The following is a 21,473-nucleotide window of genomic DNA, read 5'->3' as shown; positions in this document are numbered from 1 at the left end:
AAAAACACATTGCCATTTAATCTTGTTACATGTAAATATGCAGGGTACCAGAGTTGAGCTGGAATCTTGCTTCCAGAATAAAACTTGTGTTTTATTGGTCTGTGCCAATCTTGTACTGGGTAACCTACAGAATTTTAGTTTTTAACAAATGAACAATTTCCAACGACTGAACTTGCACTTAATTAATTAGAAATTTCAACAACCACAAATTCCACACCCGACAGACTGATAACTACAATTAAATGCCATCCAAAGTTGAAGGGAGTTTATTCCCCAGGAAAGGTGGCTTGTGATACTTTCAAACGGCAATGCAGACCATCCACACACCTCCCCCTTTCCAATAAGGGAATACCAATGCCACCTCTGACGAAGCTAACATCAGTAATTCCCTAACAGCACTGTGGGCGTACCTACACCAGATGGACCCCTTTTCGGGGGCAACTAGAGATGCCGGTCTTGGTAGCAACGCTTACATCCCATAAAATATATAAAAGGCACAGGCCAGGGACTGAACCTAGCACTGCATCAGTCTGTCGTTCTCCAAAACCACACCAAAGTGCCAACCAAGGATCAATTGCACAGCGCAACCGAACACATTCATAGATGCGGATTACTAAATGTAAAGTTATTCACCTTACAAGTACTCTGAAAACTTGCACGTTTATGTCCTTGCTATGTCCCAAAGTGTTTCACAGTCAATCCTACCAGTAGTGCTACGTGATCAAAAGAGACCAACTCAGATAGCAAACTAATCCCAAACTAAATTGCTGGCCTAGTTTATGTGCTCCAGTCTTTGGAGTGGGGTTTGAACTCAACCGGAAAGACAGAGCAAGCTACCACTCAGCCAAGTTGGATACCAAAGGCAATACATGAACAAAATTCATACTCTTCTGTTGAGCTCCATCTTGCTGTTGAGCTCCATCTTTCCAAGCAAATAAAAATATTTTCAGGCTTAATTCAAATAATTCTAATCCTAGCTTTGGGTAACAAACGTAAAGTTATACCAAAGCCCAAATAAGTCCAGATTCTATACAGGTAATTTGAAGAAGTCTTCAACAGTAACAGTACTTACTGATTCAGCCCCATCATCTTCCTTTTCTTCTATAACAGGGAAACAAAAACAATTGCTTTTGAATAGTTATCATGTGATCAACATAAAATGTTTAAGAATAGCAACAACCATCTGTACAGCAATTTTCTATTATTTTTCTTTTGTTTTTTAAAATCATTACTGAGAGACTATTTAATAGAAAATTGTACAGCGGCACAATGGTTAGCACTGCTGCCTACGGCGCTGAGGACCCAATTATTTAGTTTTCCTAATTAAGGGGCAATTTAGCATGGCCAATCCATCTACCCTGCACATCTTTGGGTTGTGTGAATGAAACCCATGCAGACCCAGGGAGAATGTGCAAACTCCACATAGACAGTGACTCAAGGATCGAACCCAGGTCCTCAGCACTGTAGGCAGCAGTGCTAACCACTGCGCCGCCATACAATTTTCTATTAAATAGTCTCACATCAATGATTTTATGGCAATATTGCTTTCATTGGATGAGATGGTGAACATTTTTATTTCACAAATTGCCCAGAGAACAGTACGAGTAAAGTTCACAATTCTCCAGCCAGCCCAGCTGATGAATTTAAAGCAGAATCATGCATCCTCCCCGCCCCCCCCACCGTCCCCATCATGTTTACATTTGGACAGGTTTTCCAAATGTTCCTCAAGTTCTTTTCTGCAGCATATTGCAACCAAATGTAGAGCATGATACAGCCCCATTTTCAACCAGCACCAGGATAAAGAGCACTTGTGATCTTAACCAGTAGAAGTCATATTTGCTCAGCCCCTCTACACAATAGTTCAGACCTGGACTCAAACTTGCATGTGCCCATCCCATTTATAAACAGCACCAAAAGGTCCAAATATGTAACAGTGTAGTGTCCAGTACCAGCATCAGAATCTTCACCATCATCTGTTTTAGCTTGTTTGTTTTCAGGGTCTTCAGTGCTGCTGGTTGATTGTTTCCTCTTCCTACCTGGACCACCTACAACCTTCTTCCTCTGATATAAAGCAAAAACAATTGGCATTTGAATCACATTTCAAAAACTCTTAAAACATTTGTTTCAGATTAATCAATGGTCATTTTTGCTGATGCAAAATCTACATTTGAAGATCAGGTAATTATGGAGATGAATGATTAATTATAAATGGTTACATATAAAGCCTTGCAGTACAACACATGTGGTTTGAAGTAAATCGACTTAACCCTAAAGCAGCTACAGGTGTATGGCATGTGCCCAAGGACAATGCAATTTGATTGGCTACAGTGTACTTTGCAATCTCCCCTCTTGAAAGGATGCTTACTATGGTTCAGAATGAAATGCACACCTTTCAATCACCCAGACTAGAAAAGCCCTCAAGTATGAGTCTGGCTCCCATTTTAGGTGGCAGTTTCAGTACTATAAATCAGCCCTGACCTTATAAATCAATTCCTGCCTTAATCAATACCCAGTGATGCTTGTACCCTGCCAACACTCACCACCTTGGCTCACGCATGGATAACAGACAAAGGCTTTGGGGGAGATGTGTGGGCAAGAGTAGAGGGAGAAAACATGTAAATTATTTTGAAGCCAGTCCTACCCTTCTACACTACCTTACAAATCACTATAAAATGTCCAAAACCCTAATTCTTCCTTGGACCTCAACTAAGGCAGCTACAAATTCTTCCACAACTGGTTAAAAACGTCAAAATTACATTTAGTGTCAGGCAAGTTAGAAAAAGGAATAATTCATTTTTGGCTATTAAAAAAGGGGAAGTGGACATTGCACTGAAAAAAATCCTGTAATTTGGCCGTCTTGATCTTTCACTGATCACACCCATTGGCTACTGATTGAAATAAAATGCATTGTTTAAAAAAAGGTACTTACGCCTCTGTTTCGATTCTTGTCTCTCCTTCTCAGTCTGCCACCAAACGCTCTTGCCGAGCCTTGAGCTCGGAACAGGTCCATGGGGATAATGTTTGGGGAGAAGAGCGAGGGGAGGTTTCTGGTGGAGGAGGCAGCATTGAAGCCTCTGCCTCCCATTGACATGTCATTCCAGTGTGCAGACATCCGCCTGGAACCTCCAGGCTGCATGTAGGGGTCATTCCAGTTTGCTCTCTTATTTGGAGCCCAGTCTCTAGACCAATTCTGACCCCGTTGGCTACTATATGCTCTGTTGTGGTACTGATCTCTGCGAGTCCCGTAGGAGTTGTCGTAGTGGTCATAGTGACCTCCATAGGAATCGTTATAATTAGGTCCAGAATCACCGTAACCATAGCCGTAGCCAGATCTGTACGGATCATGGTCATTCATTGAAGACCTGGAGTCATAGGACTCATAAGGTGTAAACCTGAAAGAGTTGCAGAGCAAGCAAGGAATCTAATCAGTAGCTGGAAAGGACGATGGCAAAAGCCTGCCACTCAGTGACAGCAGACTAAAAGCTAAACAGGATATTTCAGGTAATCACTGTGTGTGAGGTTTTATTTCTTCATCTGCAAACAATGTCTAAATTACTGAATATAGCAGCAAAAGGTGGCTTACTGGAACCAAAAAGACAAAATCCAACTTTTCTCATAGGAGTGGGAAAACAAATACATTTGGCCAATAGCAACCTTTGAAGACGAGCTTACGTCAACTGTCCAATGTTCTAGTCTCCACCCCATTTCCCCCATCACAAATGTTCATTTGCTGGGTGCCATCCTTAAAAACTTAACCTAATTGCTGGAAAGAATGGAGATTTTACAAGAAAATTACAGCATTCTATACTCCCCATGTTACAAAGCATAATTTTACCACAGATAATTCTTGGCCCGTTCATATGGTGAATACCCTGTACAATTAAGCAAACCCACATTCAAATATGTCGACATTCCCAGTGGCCTCAAAATTAAAACTTATTTGCACCTGGCTAATCTAGCACAGAATACCACACAAAACAGTCAGATTTAACTTGTTTTTTAAACAATGAATTGTTAGTTAAAGCCTGATATATTGAATCCATGCTCAATTTGAGTTAATTTAAAGATGTAATTAAAGGAGGAGTAAAATAATGAATAAATCAGGGTTTCTCACCATGGTGTAGATAAGCTTGAATGTTTCTTTGGGATTGGGCGAGGATGGAGGGTGAAAAGAAAAAATGTGTACCAGCCTATTTAAATTTGAAGTGTCACATCAGTCCCAAGTGCCAATTTCTTCATTTTATGTGTACAGAATTTTACCATTTAGTGACCTTCCGGAAGATACCTGCTGTGTTGGCCTGAAGAGCGACCTGGTGTCTTATCACACTCTAACTGAGAGAGCATGTCCAGGCGTTGGTTGATCTTAGCGATGATGGAATCTGTGTGAGGGTTTTTAGGAGCATCCCAAGCTTTATTACCAGAGTTATAGCCATAATTTCCTGAATAATTTCCTGAATTATCTTGGTTGTAATTGTAATCATAGCCATCATACCCTAACAGGAACAAAACACAAAAAAATCAGATATTCACATTAGAAAAAAAAACACAACATAAGTTATAGGAACAGAAGTGGCCTTTCAGCCAGATCTGTTCCGCCATTCAATAAGATCATTACTAATTTGTATTGCAACTTACTTTACCCACCACTGAACCACATCCCTCCAAAATCTTAACTAACAAAAATCCATTGATCAGTTTTGAAAATTTCAGTTGTTTAATATCTGTACTTTTCAGGGGGAAGCCACTCTGTTTGGAAAGCTGCTTCCCAACTGCACTCTGAAATGGTCCAGTTCTCATTTTAAGACTGCATCTTCCTCATTCTAGATTCCCTCAAGAGGAATTAATTTCTGGGTTTACCCCAACAGACTGCTTAATCATTTTAAAGACCTTAAATAAATAGAACTCCCCTCAAACATCTAAACTCAAGGGGATACAATTTGTCAATTTAACCCAGGTAAATTAGCACTATACCACCCCATAGTTGTGTTTCATTAGTTCACTTTAAGGAAAGCTCAAAACACTTCTGAACCGAACAACTGCCTTCGAAGAAAGTCAGCACATTCCTTCATATAAATTCCATTTTGAAGCACCATCTATCTTCAAATAGGTGGCCAGTTTGAAAGAAAAGGCTTAAAAAAAAATATCAGATAGCAACTGCAGTAAAATTACAAATTACATTTTTATACTAAGGGTTTGGGCACAGGAACACTGCCCTTCACCATTATTTCTGGAGGTGTCAATCACTAGAAGAGATATTAAACTGTCCCCCTCAAGTTATCACTCCCAATACCAGAGCAACTTGCTGTTTGTGGCATTTCGCAGAGTGCAAAATGGCTTCTGTATTTCTCTGCGTAGTCAACATGAAAAGTCATGGCCGTAAAGGATTTTGGATAGTTTGAGACAATATTTTAAGGTACAAATTAATGTAAATGATGGCCTTGAGCAGCTTTGCACATTATTTACTCCAAAGTAGACTGCTACCCATTAGAAGATGTACAGCTCATTTCATGAGAGCAGGCGATCGCAGTGAACTTTCCCATTATAAGCAACTCTTATTATTCTTTTACAATGCACACCTATCCCTGGCAAGGCCAATTTTTTCTCCCATTCCTATCTGCAGTTTTGATACAACTGAATTGCATGCTGGGCCATTTCAGAGTTCAACCAAATTGCTATGGGACCAAGACCTGTAGTGGCCTGACCAGGTAAGGTTGGCAGACTTCCTTCCCTGCTAGTACATCAATTAACCAAATAGCTTTTCAGACCAATTCAGACGTTTCAAGAACAGCATTACAGATTAGTATTTTAGTCCAGATTTAATTAATTTAATTGAACTTAAACACCGTCAGCAGCCATGGTTGGATCTGAATTATTCTGGATCAATCCAGGCCTTCTGGGTTAGCAGTTCAGTAAAACAACCAATATCATTCCCCAGTATCCAATTTATACCCAACATTACAAATTTGACTATCAACATAAACTGATTATACCAGTTTTGCATTAAGCCTTTTATTCCTTACATATGCTTACAATATTAACTGCAATTAAGTAGCATTAATATCTGTCATAGCGATAAAACAAACTTGAATATCTTAAAACAGAAACTCCTGACCCCATTAAGCCCATCAGTTTCCCCAATTCTTGTATTAAGTGATAAAATTAAAAGCAAATCACCTTGACCATCGTCTCCTCCAGCGTTCCAAGAATCATCCTCTCCGTACTCTAAGAGAAACAGAATCAGACACTGATCATCATTTCAGTTGCTTCAACTGATTTCACAAAAATATGTATTTCAGTTTTGCTTGGGAGTAAAAGCCTAAAGAGTTTAGAATCATTTGCTACAATCTCAGCGACGAGACAATGCAATTCAATCTAATTATTAAATTTAAGTTTTGCTCCAGAAATTGAGAAAGCAATTGTCAGGTGACGAAAGGGTGACTTCAACCAATTTTCACCCCATCTCTTGAGATGGAGGGTAACCCGCGAAAGGGAACATTGCTCATGCAAGCCAATGAATACTGACCCGCTATCTGAAGCGGAACAGGTTGGTTTAATAGTCAAGTTCAGTGTAATATTTACCACACAAACCCTAGCTGATTTCACCCACTCCACCACCACCAACCCTTCCTCAACCAGACATTTTGGCATCAACTGTAATCACCCGTTGTCACCTATGTATGATCTGCTCACTCAATACAAATAATGTAACCATCCGCCTTCTCAATCTGTAGTCATCCACACACCAGTGACACACTAATGCACTAAACTATTAGGAGGATCTTGGGCACACTGTAAACCGTGGTAGAGTGGGCTGCGGTGGAAAATGTAGAGAGAAAAAACACTGGCAGTCAGATTTAAGGTAATGGAGGATGAAGAGATCACAATTATACAAATAAGTTCTGGGAATAGTTTTTAAAAAGCACTCTATTCATACTTGGATTATTAAAACCATTCAGAGTGGGTTTTGAAGGAACCCAGTAGCTCAGATTATAGAACCATAACTCGCCTCAAAAGCTAGAGTCAAGTCAGCACGGAAGTGTTTTGAGTGTTCTGAAAAGATGGCAGTGACAGAAGGGGAGCTTTAACAGTCAAGAAAAAGAAAGGAAACTGAACTTGTATCCCAAGAGGACAGGACACAGAAAATGAAAAATTTTGGATCGAGTATTTCTTGGTTACACCAGAAATAGTAAACACAACTACTCAGTCTACAATAGCACTACAAAGTTAGACTTGAAGTAGTGTAGACTTTACCTTGCTAATGAAAGTGATTATAGGAAAAAAGCAACCATGTAGTAATAAAACAAGTGGCTATAGTGGTAAACATGCAAGATTTGGCTTGTGTCATGAACATACTGGGAAATAAGTGAAAGGCCATACTGCATTTCTCACTAGTAAAGGGATCTTATTGCCGTCTTGTTGAAGGAAGATTAACCAGATGTAGTTAGAACATGAACATAATGGTATTATGTTAGGATATAATTAGACAAAAACAAACAGATATTGGAGCTGCTTGAATCTTTTTGATCTAGTCTTGCTGAGGCTAGCGTAAGCAGTCAAGACAGATAAGGTTACAACCTGAAGAGTCCCTAGTATATGATTTATAATTGGCACCTACATCTCTTATACACTCCATGAGAGGGAGTGCGCTTTATCATATCATCCACTTTAATAAATTAAACCAGATTATTTTAACATTTCCTAGTCCTTGAACTTGTGAAGTATTGAATGTTGATATCTCTTAATGCCTCCAAGAGGGCACCGGAATGTGAATACCAGCATCCTACAGAACTCAACCAAGAACAAAGTTAACAATAGGGTCTTGCTACAGGTCTGTAGACAAATTGATAACAAGTTATATATTCATTCATCCAAACATTTGTTTCGGATATGGTGACTGATGAATCCCCAGTTGTCAGCCCATTAGAAAAGTCAAATAAATATAGTACAGGATTGCTTCATGGATTTGGTCGGGAGATGTGGTTATACAGACAATCATTGGATTGGTGACAGAAGATCTTGTTCAATCACAGGATCAGGAAAAAATATACCAAGCACCAGCACTGAAGGACGACAGAAATATAAATCAATTGGGATTACTCTGAACTGCCGTTAACTCAGTTCCCTGCCTGTATGCATTCATGCTGACCGGACACCATTAATCTAGCCTTCAAAGGCCCTGGCAACTTCAGGCTTATATGCACTCATACATGTTGGTTTGTCTTGTTTGAATCCTGGATATTTGTAAAGGGCTATTAATTGGTAGATAGATCGGAAATTGTTGCTGATGCTAACAATTAATGCATCTGAAACAGCCAGCAGCGTGCCTGCAATGTGTGGGTTTTTGAAGTGATTTGCAAAACTCACTACAGGGGATTTGAGAGAATAGGACAAAGAACAAATTGATGCATCACCTCAACCAGACTGTAGAATTCTTACTGAGACCTGCAAAGTCAAAAACCAAATGCTAAATCACATACAGAAAGCAATAAAAATGGGATTAGGAGGAGAAACAAACAAGAAAAAGCATAGAAAGCATTTAGTTTTAAAATCAATAACTGCTGAAAAAAGGCAGGCCAAAGTTTTTCATCTTGCACTCAAAATACATTGTAACAGTACCAAATATCAGTATATAAAGGGGGAAACTTTATTTATATGGTATGGGAAGAGAGTGCTGATTGCTTATAAATGTGGACTCTTTAGAGGCATCATGAGAGAATGCACCAGTTGATGACTGACAATTAATTTCCAAGCATTCTTTCTCAGCTGATGAGCCAGTGCCCAGTCTATCTCAGATTACCCTGGAAGGGCAAGGTATCTCAAACATTACAGCAACAGGTGAAATCACCTGTTTCATGCTGTTACTATGCAGGAGCGGTGTTTGCCACTAACAGGATACTGCTGTCAAGCCAAAAAGACATTCTGCCTCTCACAAAAATGAGTAATGTGGTATATGAATTTCACTGCCAGGCAAAGTATAGACCATACCCCACCAGTCCAAGTTTGAAAAGCTCAAGAACAGTGCCAACATTAGCTGCGATTCCACGAGTGGCCAACATTTGCTAAATAATCCTCCGTGTGCAAAGAACTTGGCAGTTAACTGTCAGTCACCATCAATTGGCGCATACTCCATCGCAACGCCACTTACAGTCAGAGTCCACCTACCAACCAATCAGCATTCTCTTCTCATACAGTCCAAGTTGTTTTCCCCTTAATTGGTATTCTTGAAGTGACCTGATGAGTGCAAAAAAAGCTTCGACATTTCTTTCTTTTCAGCAATATTTGAGGTCTCTACTACCAAACGAATAATTGAAATCTGAAGGAATGTGTTTTCACAAGTAAATTTCCAGTACTGAGAGGGGATGTTTGACAGCAACTAAAACTTTAAACAAACTATTAAAATTACTCACACTTGAATGGAAAAGCCCCAATCTTTTTCTACCATATATATCCAACGGAAAGCAATGCAACTTCACCCCATTCACATATTTCAATGTGGAGATACTCAGCGAGTTACTGCTAGAGCAGGGCAACACCCGACAGCAAGTTCTGCATGACCATATTTAATTGAGAGTGTGCTGCATGCTGTTGTTGGATTTACTCCTCAATAATGCTGCTCATTGATGGGTCTCATTATTTGGAACTCAAAAATCACAGCCTACAGGTCCATCCATCATCAGCAACTTCCTAACCCCTCCTTGAATGTTCCACAGTATATGTCTAAATCATACAATCATAGAAGTTTACAGCATGGAAACAGGCCCTTCGGCCCAACCAGTCCATGCCGCCCAGTTTTTACCATTAAGCTAGTCCCAGTTGCCCGCACTTGGCCCATAACCCTCTATACCCATCTTACCCATGTAACTATCTAAATGTTTTTTAAAAGACACAATTGTACCCGCCTCTACTACCACCTCTGGCAGCCCATTCCAGACACTCACTACCCTCTGAGTGAAGAAATTGCCCCTCTGGGCCCTTCTGAATCTCTCCCCTCTCCCCTTAAACCTATGCCCTCTAGTTTTAGACTCCCCTACCTTTGGGAAAAGATGTTGACTATCTACCTTACCTATGCCCCTCATTATTTTATAGACCTCTATAAGATCACCCCTAAGCCTCCTACGCTCCAAGGAAAAAAGTCCCAGTCTATCCAGCCTCTCCTTATAACTCAAACCATCAAGTCCCGGCAACATCCTAGTAAATCTTTTCTGCACTCTTTCCAGTTTAATAATATCCTTCCTATAATAGGGTGACCAGAACTGCACACAGTATTCCAAGTGTGGCCGTACCAAAGGTGACAAAAAAATGTTTGAAATACTGAATATATATCTTAGTTGAGGTAAAGTGGGAATTTTTATGAACGTACAAAAGGTATAAGACAAAAACATGACAGATCCAAATAAAGGGACCTACAGATGTAGCAACGAGTGCTGAATATATATTTTTCTTGCGATTGTAATTTTAATTTTCTGCCTAAATACAAAGCTAAATAAAAGCAATGATATATCTGAAAAAGGAATTGCTAAACCATAGCCAAATGTTGCAGATCATGCAGCATCATTAGCAACTTGATTCACACAGACCAAATTCCCGCAGTGACTGTGTCACAATTCCCCTGAACAGACTTTAGAACTGAGCTCCCAACTCCACCAAGGCTTCATGTCCACTAATTCTTAACCTAAGATTTAGGCAGGAAATTAGAACTATAAACCAAAGTCTAAAGGGGTAGTTTTTGAGTAAGCTTTTGAATGAAGGACAGAGGCAGTACGCTAAAATGGTTTGAGCGCATTACAGGGCATTGGGCCAAGATAGTTAAAGGTGCATGATTGGTGGCAACCTCACAATCTGATCAGCCAGAAACTCAACAAAGTGGACTTCAGCAGGGGTGACAACACCACCATAAAAAGGTTAGCAATTTATCAAAAGCATTTTGAAAAAATAATTCAGAAAAATGAGAAATAGTTCTGAAGTCACACCAGACTCGAAATGCTAACTGTTTCTCTCTCCACAGATGCTATCAGACCTGCCGAGTCTTTCCAGATTGCCAGCATCCACAATATTTTGCTTTTATAAAACTTGATTGCACTGCTCTGCATTACACCCATTGGGTCAAACGTATCCTTTAACTTGCCAATTTGCCCCCCTACATTTCCTTGAAGCTTTGAACAAAAAACATCAACTAAAATGCAATTTCCTGTTTATAACAAAGCAAGACAGTAAAGGGTTTTTTAAAAAAGTAAATCACACCCACACACACCTCCTTCCATTGCTTTTGGTTGCGGATCTTCGCACTAGTACTGAAGCTTTTATCAAGTTGGATTCTTTATAAGCACTTGAACGGATTGTACGATTACAAGAATTATTAATCTGTATTAACTGTAAAAAAAAAAATCAAGGACTTTTTTAAACCTCAAGTAGTGTGAAAAAGCTTATAACGTTTCTGAACACAATCATATTGCTGCAGGCAGTGTACGGCAATGAAATCCACCACAGGGGCAACATTTATATAAATTACCAAGATGACAAAAACAGCCAGCAGCAGCCAGCAACCACACCAAGTTGCACTGACAGATTTACACAACAGTGGGTCTCCAAGTTACTCACAATTGTCAAGGGTTAAGTACATGTCTTTTGTGATGTCCCTCCTCTCCAATGATTTCTTCCCCACCACCATCCATCCCTCATCCCATTTTCCTTTTATAGTGACATAAGTGTGGGGATCAATTACGGAATGGGTTGTGGCCCAGCTTTTTGGAGACTACAAGCGATAGGTGGCAGAGATCTCAGGCTAGGGCCACATGCTCTTGGGGCCATAATTTCAGGCTGACAAGGGCCGGATGTCAAAGTGGCACCAAAACAACATGCGAGAATGTTGCAAATGCCTTTCAGTCGACAGATGATTCAGGCTGCAGATTTTGCGTTCTACTGGTGCATGTAGAGAATTGAATTGGGCTGGAATCAAGCCAGAGCAGTCAGCATATTAGGGAAATGGAAGCACCATACTCTGAAAAAAAAAAACCAATGCATGCAAGAGAGGCATTGCTGCAGAGACTATTTACATTGAAGACATATTGCAGGAGCTACATACCAGTAGCTTAACAAGGTTAGGCTGTGACGATGGGGGATTTTGGGAATATTGGACTCTAAATATGGGGCAATTTAAGGGTTAAAAGCTGGGTTATAGTGTGTTTGACTGCAGTGGTCCTGTTTTTAAAAAAAAAATATTTGTTTTGCAGGGCCTGAGAGAAGATGAAATTGAGCAGAAGAATGTGTTTTGCAGTCTGGGCAGATGATTGGGGAAAGTCCCTGGTGAGTTAATGTGCTTTTGGCCTGGAGAGGTAATTTGTTAGGGTGATTATGTCACTGCTGGGTGGAGCTAAAAGATTCAGAGAGAGATTTTGAGAAAGTTTTGGAGAGGAGCTGAAGTCTGATCTGGCAACTCTTGTTTTGATCCAAGTAAAGGCAGTTTTCCCTCCAGCAGGATGGTTAGAAAAGAGTAGTAATATTTAAAGCAGTGCCATCTTGCCTGAGGACAAGGAAGAAGCTGAAACGCGCCAGGTGAACCAGCTTTTTGAAGACATTCAGCCAGAGTCTGAAGGGATTCTAACAGGAGCCAAATCTGGCTTGTAAAGCATTATGCAGTGTTGATTTAAGATGGATTGAGAGCTGTATGTTTCTGATCTTGTTGTTAACAGGGAATTGAGTAGTGGTGTTCAAAAGGTCATTCTAAGCGTTAAAGCGTTTAATATCGTATTCGGAATTAATTTGGTTTTAAAAATACCAAACCCCATTTCTTCAGCAATCACTCCTGGGGCAAATCATTCTTTCCGTGCAGTCTTATAAAATAAAATATTGGGGGCTTGGTCCAGTATCCTAGCCACTGCTGGGGTCTGGTCTAGGATGGTAATAAAGCAAACATTTGGCTACATCGAAGATGTAAATTTTATCAGCTTCAATACTCAAAGGTTGCAAAGGCAGAACAGCACCACCTTCCTGTGAACATTGGACGTGCCCATTCTGTGGTGTATTCAATTGACAAACCTGTAATACATGTAAGCTGTCCCAAAATAAGAATGTGAGGACATCATTACTTTGCAGAAGGATCTGGATCAGTTATCTTCAGCTAAATTAAACTGAACAAATGAAATAATTCACACATGGTAAAAAAAAAGTTAAACATACAACATATAGAATTGAAAAAGCATGATTTTGAAAGGGATATCAATAACATGGTCTAGAAATTATAGCAAACAAATGAAACTATGGTGGGATATACAGCCAGGAACACAAAGCTATGGTAACATTTTATAATGTAATAGAATAAAAGTACATAAAATACAATTTAAATTTTTGGCCATCCGTACATCTTAATTTCTGCTTTAGACTTGCAAGAAAATACTTGCAGGGCTCGACACCAACTCTCTGATTTGGGAGATGCGTTTTCCATCTCCCAGTAACCATACAAGCCAAAAAAAGTAACCAGTCTACATGAGGAAGTGACTTGGTATGGATTTATTTGAAAAGATGTTCTAAAACTGCTGTGCCTTCTAGGACCCAATGACTACCATTCTAAAAATACATCAGTGGAGACAAAAGTTGTTGTGAGGGCTCCCATTAAGTGATATTCACCCACTACTATTACCCCAGAAGCACAAAGTTCCCCCTGGCACATGAAATTCCTCCTCAGGTAACAGAGCGAACTAATCCAGCCAAGTTTAGTTCCATATCCTAGAGGGAACCCAGGTGAAATCAGGACCTCATGTTGGCAAACACACTATGTGGTAACGCACATTAATACAAGCCGCTCCCAGATGCTATTTTTAAATTCAATCCCAATGCCTATCTTAAAATAATCGTAACCCAGAAAAATCACACATCCAATTCTCTAATCTGTTGCACTAGTTTATCTATGTTACAGTTCATTACAATAGGAAACAACGACCAGTTTGTTACATGCAGACCAAACATACCATCGGATGTATAAACAATTTGTGACCGTAGGGATTTGTACAGTAGCAGCAGTCCCCAAAGCCTATTCTTCCATTCAAAATTAGATCATGCGTGATCTGTACCTAACCAATTTACCTTAATATCTTTGACTAAAAAAAAAAATTCAACCACAGTCTGATCAGTTCGGAGAAACCTGCATACAAACTTAAAATTCCAAAAATACAGATTGCAAAATATCAACACTGCAGCAAAACAGACGACCACCATCGTAGAATATGGCACAGGCCTTTCAACCAAATATGTCCGTGCTGAGCCTTTGGTAGAGTTTGCCCAATTAATCCCATTTCCTTGCTCTTGACCCAGTAAATTTTCCCATGTAAGCAAGTTGACTGCCACAGAATAAAACATGTTTAATCAAAAACAAAACCTAGGAAGCACTGGAGCATGAGAATAAGCTTTAGCAATGGCACAAAACTACAACTGACAATGTTGCACCCAGGTCAAGGGAAAAGGAGGAACCACAAGATCAAAAAAAAAACAATTTTCCCCATAATCTGTACATTACCGACCAGGGCCTCTGCATATACAAATTGATGAAGATCGCTAAATGTATGGGTGGCACAGCTCAAGGGGGTAAAAAAAACTGGATTGAACGGGAAACGTCTGTCACTGAATAAAAAGTAGTCATAAATCAGAGTATACCAAGCAGGGAATGCCAACATAGAAAATAGAAGCACAAGTAGGCAATCTGACCCCTTGAACTTGCTCTGCCATTCAAATATAATCATGGTCAATCCTCTATCTCAACATCATACTCCTGCTCTCTCCCCGTATCCCTTTTGTCTAGAAATCAACCTATCTTAAATATATTCAGTGACTTGGCCTCCACAACCTTGCGTGGTAGAGAATTCCACAGGTTCACCACCCTCAGTGAAGGAATTTCTCCAGGGGGCAGCACAGTGGTTAGTACTGCTGCCTTACGACGCCAAGTACCCGGGTTCGATCCCGGCCCAGAATCACTGTCCGTGTGGAGTTTGCACATTCTCTCCATGTCTGCGGGGGTCTCACCCCCACAACCCAAAGATGTGCAGTGTAGGTAGATAGGCCACGCTAAATTGTCCCTTAAATTGGAAAAAAATTGGGCACTTTAAATGTATTTTTTTATTTTTTATCATTTTTTGTTCATCATTTCAGTCCTAAATGGTCTAACCCATATCCTGAGACTGTGACCCCTTGTTCTGGACCACCCAGCCATGGCGAACATCTTCCCTGCATCCAGCCCAGTCAGAATTGAATATGTTTCAATGAGATCGCCCCTCAATTCTTCTAAATTCCAGTGAATACAGCCCCAGTCGATCCAATCTTTCCTCATACAACAATCCTGTCACACCAGGAAGTGTGTCCTTTCTTAAATAAGGAAACCAAAACTGCACACAATACTCCGTGTAGTCTCTCCAAGGCCCTATATGGCTACAGTAAGACATACTTGCTCCTACACTGAATAGGTACTTTGCATCAGTCTTCACAGTGGAAGACACCAGTGGCATACCAGAACTTCAAGATAGTCAGGAGGCAGAGGTGAGTGAAGTGGCCATCACTAAGGAGATGGTTCTGAGGAAACGGAAAGTCTGAAGGTGGATAAATCACTCGGACTGTATGAAGGAGATAGCTGAGGAGATTGTGGAGGAATTGGTGGTGATCTTTCAGGAATCACTGGAGGCAGGGAAGGTCCCAGAGGATTGGAAAATGGCTAATGTAACACCATTGTATAAGAAAGTAGGGAGGCGCTACTATGGAAAGATGCGAAACGCCCTAGTGTGGAAGCTTGGATCAATGACATGGCAGGGTTCATCAAGCTGGAGAGGACAAAGTTTGCCTTGCAAGGGTCTGTGCAAGGTTTCCTCAGGCGTTGGCAACCGTTCCTAGACTATCTCGCAGAGCGTTAGGTGGTCAGCAGCAGCCCAGGGGCGGGGAGGGGTTCTTTTGGGGTGGTGTTTGGTTTAAGGTGGGAGTTTTTCCCTATTTGTATTTTTTACTGTTATAGGGGGGTTATTGTATATGGGGGAAATCCAATGTATAATTTCTGCTTGTTGTGTTCTTGTTTCTTCTTGTTGGGGGGGGGGGGGGATTGTTGAAAATTTGAATAATTATTTATTTTTTTTTTTTTTAAAGGGAGGGAGGCAGAAAACAGGAAAATAAAGTCAGGGGGGTAAGATTTTAGAGTCAATGTTTTGTTTAAAAAAAATCTAATTAAAGGGCAATTTAGCATGGCCAATCCACCTTTGGATTGTGGGGGTGAGACCCACAGACACGTGGAGAATGGGCAAACTACACACGGACAGTGAGTCTATCATTTAGGATGAGACTGTGGAGTACTTGGAAGTTGATGGTAAAATATGACTGAGTCAGCATGGATTCGTCAAGGGGAGGTCAAGCCTGACAAAACTGTTTAAAACTTTTGAGGTCAGATGGCACGGTGGTGCAGTGGTTAACACTGCTGCCTCACGACGCTGAGGACCCAGGTTTGCTCCCGGCCCCTGTCCGTATGGCATTCACACATTCTCCCCGTGTCTTTGTGGCTCTCACACCCAGAACCCAAAAGATGTGGAGGGTAGTTGAATTGTCCACACTAAACTGCCCCTCAATTGAAAAAAAAAAATTGGATACTCTATATTCATATGAAAAAATAAGTCTTCGAGGTGGTAACGAGGCAGTTAGGCAAAGGAGAACCATGGAATTTGCAGTGCAGGCTATTCGGCCCATCAAGTCTGCACCAGCCCTTGGAACGAGCACCTTACCCAAGCCAACACCGCCACCCTATCCCCGTAACCCCACTCAACCTTTTAGGACACTCAGGGTAATTTATTGTTAGCATGGCCAATCCACCCAACCTGCACAACCAGTGGACCTGATCGATTTGGATTTCTAGAAGGCCTTTGACAAGGTGCCGTACAGGAAGCTGTGAAATAAGATAAGGGCATAGTACTGTCATGGAAAGAGGATTGGCTGACTGGCAGAAGGCAGAAAGTGGGGATAAATGGGTCCTTTTCAGGATGGCAGCCGGTGATTAGTGATATTCCACAGGGGCCAATGTTGTGACCACAGCCATTCACAATATACATTAATGATGTGGAAGGATCAACTGAGGGTATTGTTGCTAAGTTTGTAGATGATACAAAGATATGTAAAGGAACAGGCTGTGTTGAGGAAGCAGAGAGCAAGGATCTGGACAGGCTAGGAGAGTAAACAAAGTTGGCAGATGGAATACAATGTAAAAAAGTGAGGGGTTGTGCACTTGGGTAGCAAGAGGCATCGACTATATTCTAAATAGGAAACGGCTTCGGAATCAGAAGCACAAAGGGACTGAAGAGTCCGAATTCAGGAATCTCTTAAGGTGAACATGCAAGTTCAGTTGGCAGTTAGGAAGGCAAATACAATGTTAGCATTCATTAGGGGCAGCACAGTAGCAAGCACGTTTGCTTCACAGCTCCAGGATCCCAGGTTCGATTCCCGGTTTGGATCACTGTCTGTGTGGAGTCTGCACGTTCTCCCAGTGTATGCGTGGGTTTCCACCGGGTGCTCCGGTTTCGTCCCACAGTCCAAATATGTGCAGGTTAGGTGGATTGGCCATTCTACATGCCCCTTAGTGCCCAAAACGGTTAGGTGGGGTTACTGGGATAAAGGGGATAGGGTGGACGCTTGGGACTTAAGAGGGGTGCTCTTTCCAAGGGCCAGTGCAGACTCGATGGGCTGAATGGCCTCCTTCTGCACTGTAAATTTTATGATTCATGTTGAGAGGGCTAGAATACAAGAGCAGGGATGTACTTCTGAGGTTGTTTAAGGCTCTAGTCAGATACCATTTGGAGTATTGTGAGCAGTTTTGGGCCCCGCATCTATGGAAGGATGTAATGGCCTTGGAGAGGGTCCAGAGGAGGTTCACAAGAATGATCCCTGGAATGAATGACTTGTCATGAGGAGCAGTTGAGGACTCTGGGTCTGTACTCATTGAGTTTAAAAGGATGAGGGGGGATCTCATTGAAACGTACCAGAACATATAGAGGCCTAGGTAGAGTGAATGTGGAGAGGTTGTTTCCACTAACAGGAGAAACTGAAGCCCGAGGAAACAGCCTCAGACTGAAGGGACGATCCTTTAAAACTGAGATGAGGAATTTCTTCAGCGAGAGGATGGTGAAACTAATTACTGCAGAATGCTGTGGAGGCCAAATCACAGAGTGTCTTTAAGACAGAGATAGATAGGTTTGATTAATAAGGGATGAGGATGAGAAACATATCAGCCATGATTGAAAAGCAGAGGAGACCCGATGGGCAGAATGACCTCTTCTGCACTGTGATGTGACATTCTGAAAGGGTGGTGGGGTACGAGATGGAATAAGTACAATAGCAAGAAGTGATCTTGGGTCGGAAGATGTAGAATCCATATAGGTGGAGATAAGAAATAACAAGGGGAAGATGAAACTGGTGGCAAAAGTCTATAGGCCCCTTATAGTAGCTATATTGCAGGACGGGGAATGAGAGCACAAAATAATGAAGTTCAGTTGGATTGAGACAAGAGTGGGGGGGGGGGGGGGGGGGGGGGGGGGGGGGGGCGTTGGCAGAGGGCAGGTTTGTTACAGGGATGTGCTGGGGCCACAATTATTTTCAATATCTATATATTAATGACTTGGGCAAGAGGAGTGAATGCACTATTGCCAAGTTTGCGGGTGACACAAGAACATGTGGGAAGGTGAGTGGTGAGGATTGTACAGAATCTACAGAAGGCAGATAAGTTAAGTGAGCAGGCAAAAACCTGGCAGATGAAATATAATGTAGAAAAATGCGGTTATGAAAGTTCCTTTAATAACTTTCCAGGGATCAGCTTAGCCTGAAACCCCTCAACCAAGGGGAGGCCATATCAAGACACTTCAGTTAGGCATGCCCTCAGCCTCCTGTTTCAGAAAACTCCATCTTACCCAATCCTTCATCAGAGCTAAAATTCTCCAGTGCAGATAATACCCTGTATCTGAAAGAATTAATGAGTTAAGGCGAAAGAGGGTTTATTAAGGAAATTGAAAGGGACACGGGGGGGGGGGGGGAGAAGGAAGAGAAGCGAGGACGGGAAAGAAGAGAAGCGGGGGGGGGGGGAAGAGAAGCGAGGACGGGGGGGGGGGGGAAAGGAGAAGCGAGGACGGGGGGGGGGGGAAAGAGAAGAGAGGACGGGGGGGGGGGGGGAAAGAGAGGAGGGAGGACGGGGGGGGGGGGGAAGAGGAGGGAGGACGGGGGGGGGGAGAGGAGGGAGGACGGGGGGGGGGGGGGAAGAGGAGGGAGGACGGGGGGGGGGAGAGGAGGGAGGACGGGGGGGGGGGGGGAGAGGAGGGAGGACGGTGGGGAGGAGGAGTGAGGACGGTGGGGAGGAGGAGGATGGGGGGGCGGGGGTGGGGGGGGAGAAGGGAGGACGGGGGGGGGGAGAAGGGAGGACGGGGGGGGGTGGGGGGAGGATGGGGGGAGAAGGGAGGGGGGAAGGGAGGACGGGGGGGAAGGGAGGGGGGGGTGGGGGAAAGGGAGGACGGGGGGGGGGGTGGGGGGGAAGGGAGGACGGGGGGGTGGGGGAAGGGAGGACGGGGGGATGGGGGAAGGGAGGACGGGGGGATGGGGGAAGGGAGGACGGGGGGATGGGGGAAGGGAGGACGGGGGGATGGGGGAAGGGAGGACGGGGGGTGGGGGGGTGGGGGAAGGGAGGACGGGGGGGTGGGGGAAGGGAGGACGGGGGGGTGGGGGAAGGGAGGACGGGGGGGTGGGGGAAGGGAGGACGGGGGGGTGGGGGAAGGGAGGACGGGGGGGTGGGGGAAGGGAGGACGGGGGGGGTGGGGGAAGGGAGGACGGGGGGGGTGGGGGAAGGGAGGACGGGGGGGGTGGGGGAAGGGAGGACGGGGGGGTGGGGGAAGGGAGGACGGGGGGGTGGGGGAAGGGAGGACGGGGGGGTGGGGGAAGGGAGGACGGGGGGGCGGGGGAAGGGAGGACGGGGGGGCGGGGGAAGGGAGGACGGGGGGGCGGGGGAAGGGAGGACGGGGGGGCGGGGGAAGGGAGGACGGGGGGGCGGGGGAAGGGAGGACGGGGGGGCGGGGGAAGGGAGGACGGGGGGGCGGGGGAAGGGAGGACGGGGGGGCGGGGGAAGGGAGGACGGGGGGCGGGGGAAGGGAGGACGGGGAAGGGAGGACGGGGGGCGGGGGAAGGGAGGACGGGGGGGGCGGGGGAAGGGAGGACGGGGGGGGCGGGGGAAGGGAGGACGGGGGGGGCGGGGGAAGGGAGGACGGTGGGGTGGGGGAAGGGAGGACGGGTGGGGGTGGGGGAAGGGAGGACGGGGGGTGGGGGAAGGGAGGACGGGGGGGGTGGGGGAAGGGAGGACGGGGGGGGTGGGGGAAGGGAGGACGGGGGGAGGGTGGGGGAAGGGAGGACGGGGGGGGTGGGGGAAGGGAGGACGGTGGGGGGGAAGGCGGACGGGGGGGGGGGTGGGGGAAGGGATAACGGGGGGGTGGGGGAAGGGAGGACGGGGGGGTGGGGGAAGGGAGGACGGGGGGGTGGGGGAAGGGAGGACGGGGGGGTGGGGGAAGGGAGGACGGGGGGGTGGGGGAAGGGAGGACGGGGGGGTGGGGGAAGGGAGGACGGGGGGGTGGGGGAAGGGAGGACGGGGGGGGTGGGGGAAGGGAGGACGGGGGGGTGGGGGAAGGGAGGACGGGGGGGTGGGGGAAGGGAGGACGGGGGGGGTGGGGGAAGGGAGGACGGGGGGGTGGGGGAAGGGAGGACGGGGGGGGTGGGGGAAGGGAGGACGGGGGGGTGGGGGAAGGGAGGGAGGACGGGGGGGTGGGGAAGGGAGGGAGGACGGGGGGGTGGGGAAGGGAGGACGGACGGGGGGGTGGGGAAGGGAGGACGGACGGGGGGGTGGGGAAGGGAGGACGGACGGGGGGGTGGGGAAGGGGGAACGGGGGGGTGGGGGAAGGGAGGACGGGGGGGGTGGGGGAAGGGAGGGCGGGGGGGGTGGGGGAATGGAGGACGGGCGGGTGGGGGAATGGAGGACGGGGGGGTGGGGGGGGGGGGGGGAAGGGAGGCCGGGAGGGGGCGGGGGCCGGGAGGACCGGGAGGGGGGGGGGGGGGGGGGGGGGAGGCCGCGGGGGGGGGGGGCCGGGAGGGGGGGAATGGAGGCCGGGAGGGGAGAAGGGAGGCTGGGAGGGGAGAAGGGAGGCCGGGAAGGGGGGGGGGGGGGGAGGGAGGCCGGGAGGGGGGTGGGAAGGGAGACCGGGAGGGGGGGGGGGGGGGAAGAGGCCGGGAAAGGGGGGGGGGAAGGGAGGCCGGGAGGGGGAGAAAGGGAGGCCGGGAGGGGGAGAAAGGGAGGCCGGGAGGGGGAGAAAGGGAGGCCGGGAGGGGGAGAAAGGGAGACGGGGGGGGGGGGGGGGCCGGGAATCCAGGCCGGGAGGGGAGAAGGGAGGCCGGGAAGGGGGGGGGGGGGGAGGGAGGCCGGGAAGGGGGGGGAGGGA

At 45.4% G+C, this 21,473-nt stretch overlaps 1 protein-coding gene across 5 annotated transcripts in view; it reads right to left on the bottom strand.

Moving 5' to 3' along the window:
* LOC140403305 (A-kinase anchor protein 8-like) overlaps window positions 1-21,473 on the bottom strand; it is a 40,045-nt gene that overhangs the window by 9,027 nt on the left and 9,545 nt on the right. Inside the window, exons 2-7 of one of the 5 annotated variants that reach the window (XM_072491141.1) lie at window positions 11,252-11,370; window positions 6,175-6,222; window positions 4,286-4,493; window positions 2,930-3,392; window positions 1,950-2,061; window positions 1,073-1,101 (exon numbers count right to left, since the gene is read on the bottom strand). In XM_072491141.1, the coding sequence (XP_072347242.1) occupies window positions 1,073-1,101; window positions 1,950-2,061; window positions 2,930-3,392; window positions 4,286-4,493; window positions 6,175-6,222; window positions 11,252-11,261 (870 nt within the window). In that variant the 5' untranslated portion in view covers window positions 11,262-11,370. Of the gene's footprint in view, window positions 1-1,072; window positions 1,102-1,949; window positions 2,062-2,929; window positions 3,394-4,285; window positions 4,494-6,174; window positions 6,223-11,251; window positions 11,371-21,473 lie in introns of all 5 variants that reach the window. The other 4 variants (XM_072491142.1, XM_072491144.1, XM_072491140.1 and 1 more) reach the window with 4 other exon arrangements.

Source organism: Scyliorhinus torazame, chromosome 27 (assembly GCF_047496885.1).
Source record: "Scyliorhinus torazame isolate Kashiwa2021f chromosome 27, sScyTor2.1, whole genome shotgun sequence".
Taxonomy (NCBI): domain Eukaryota; kingdom Metazoa; phylum Chordata; class Chondrichthyes; order Carcharhiniformes; family Scyliorhinidae; genus Scyliorhinus; species Scyliorhinus torazame.
Note: the sequence above shows the minus strand (reverse complement) of the source record. Positions and strands in the feature narration are given on the sequence as shown.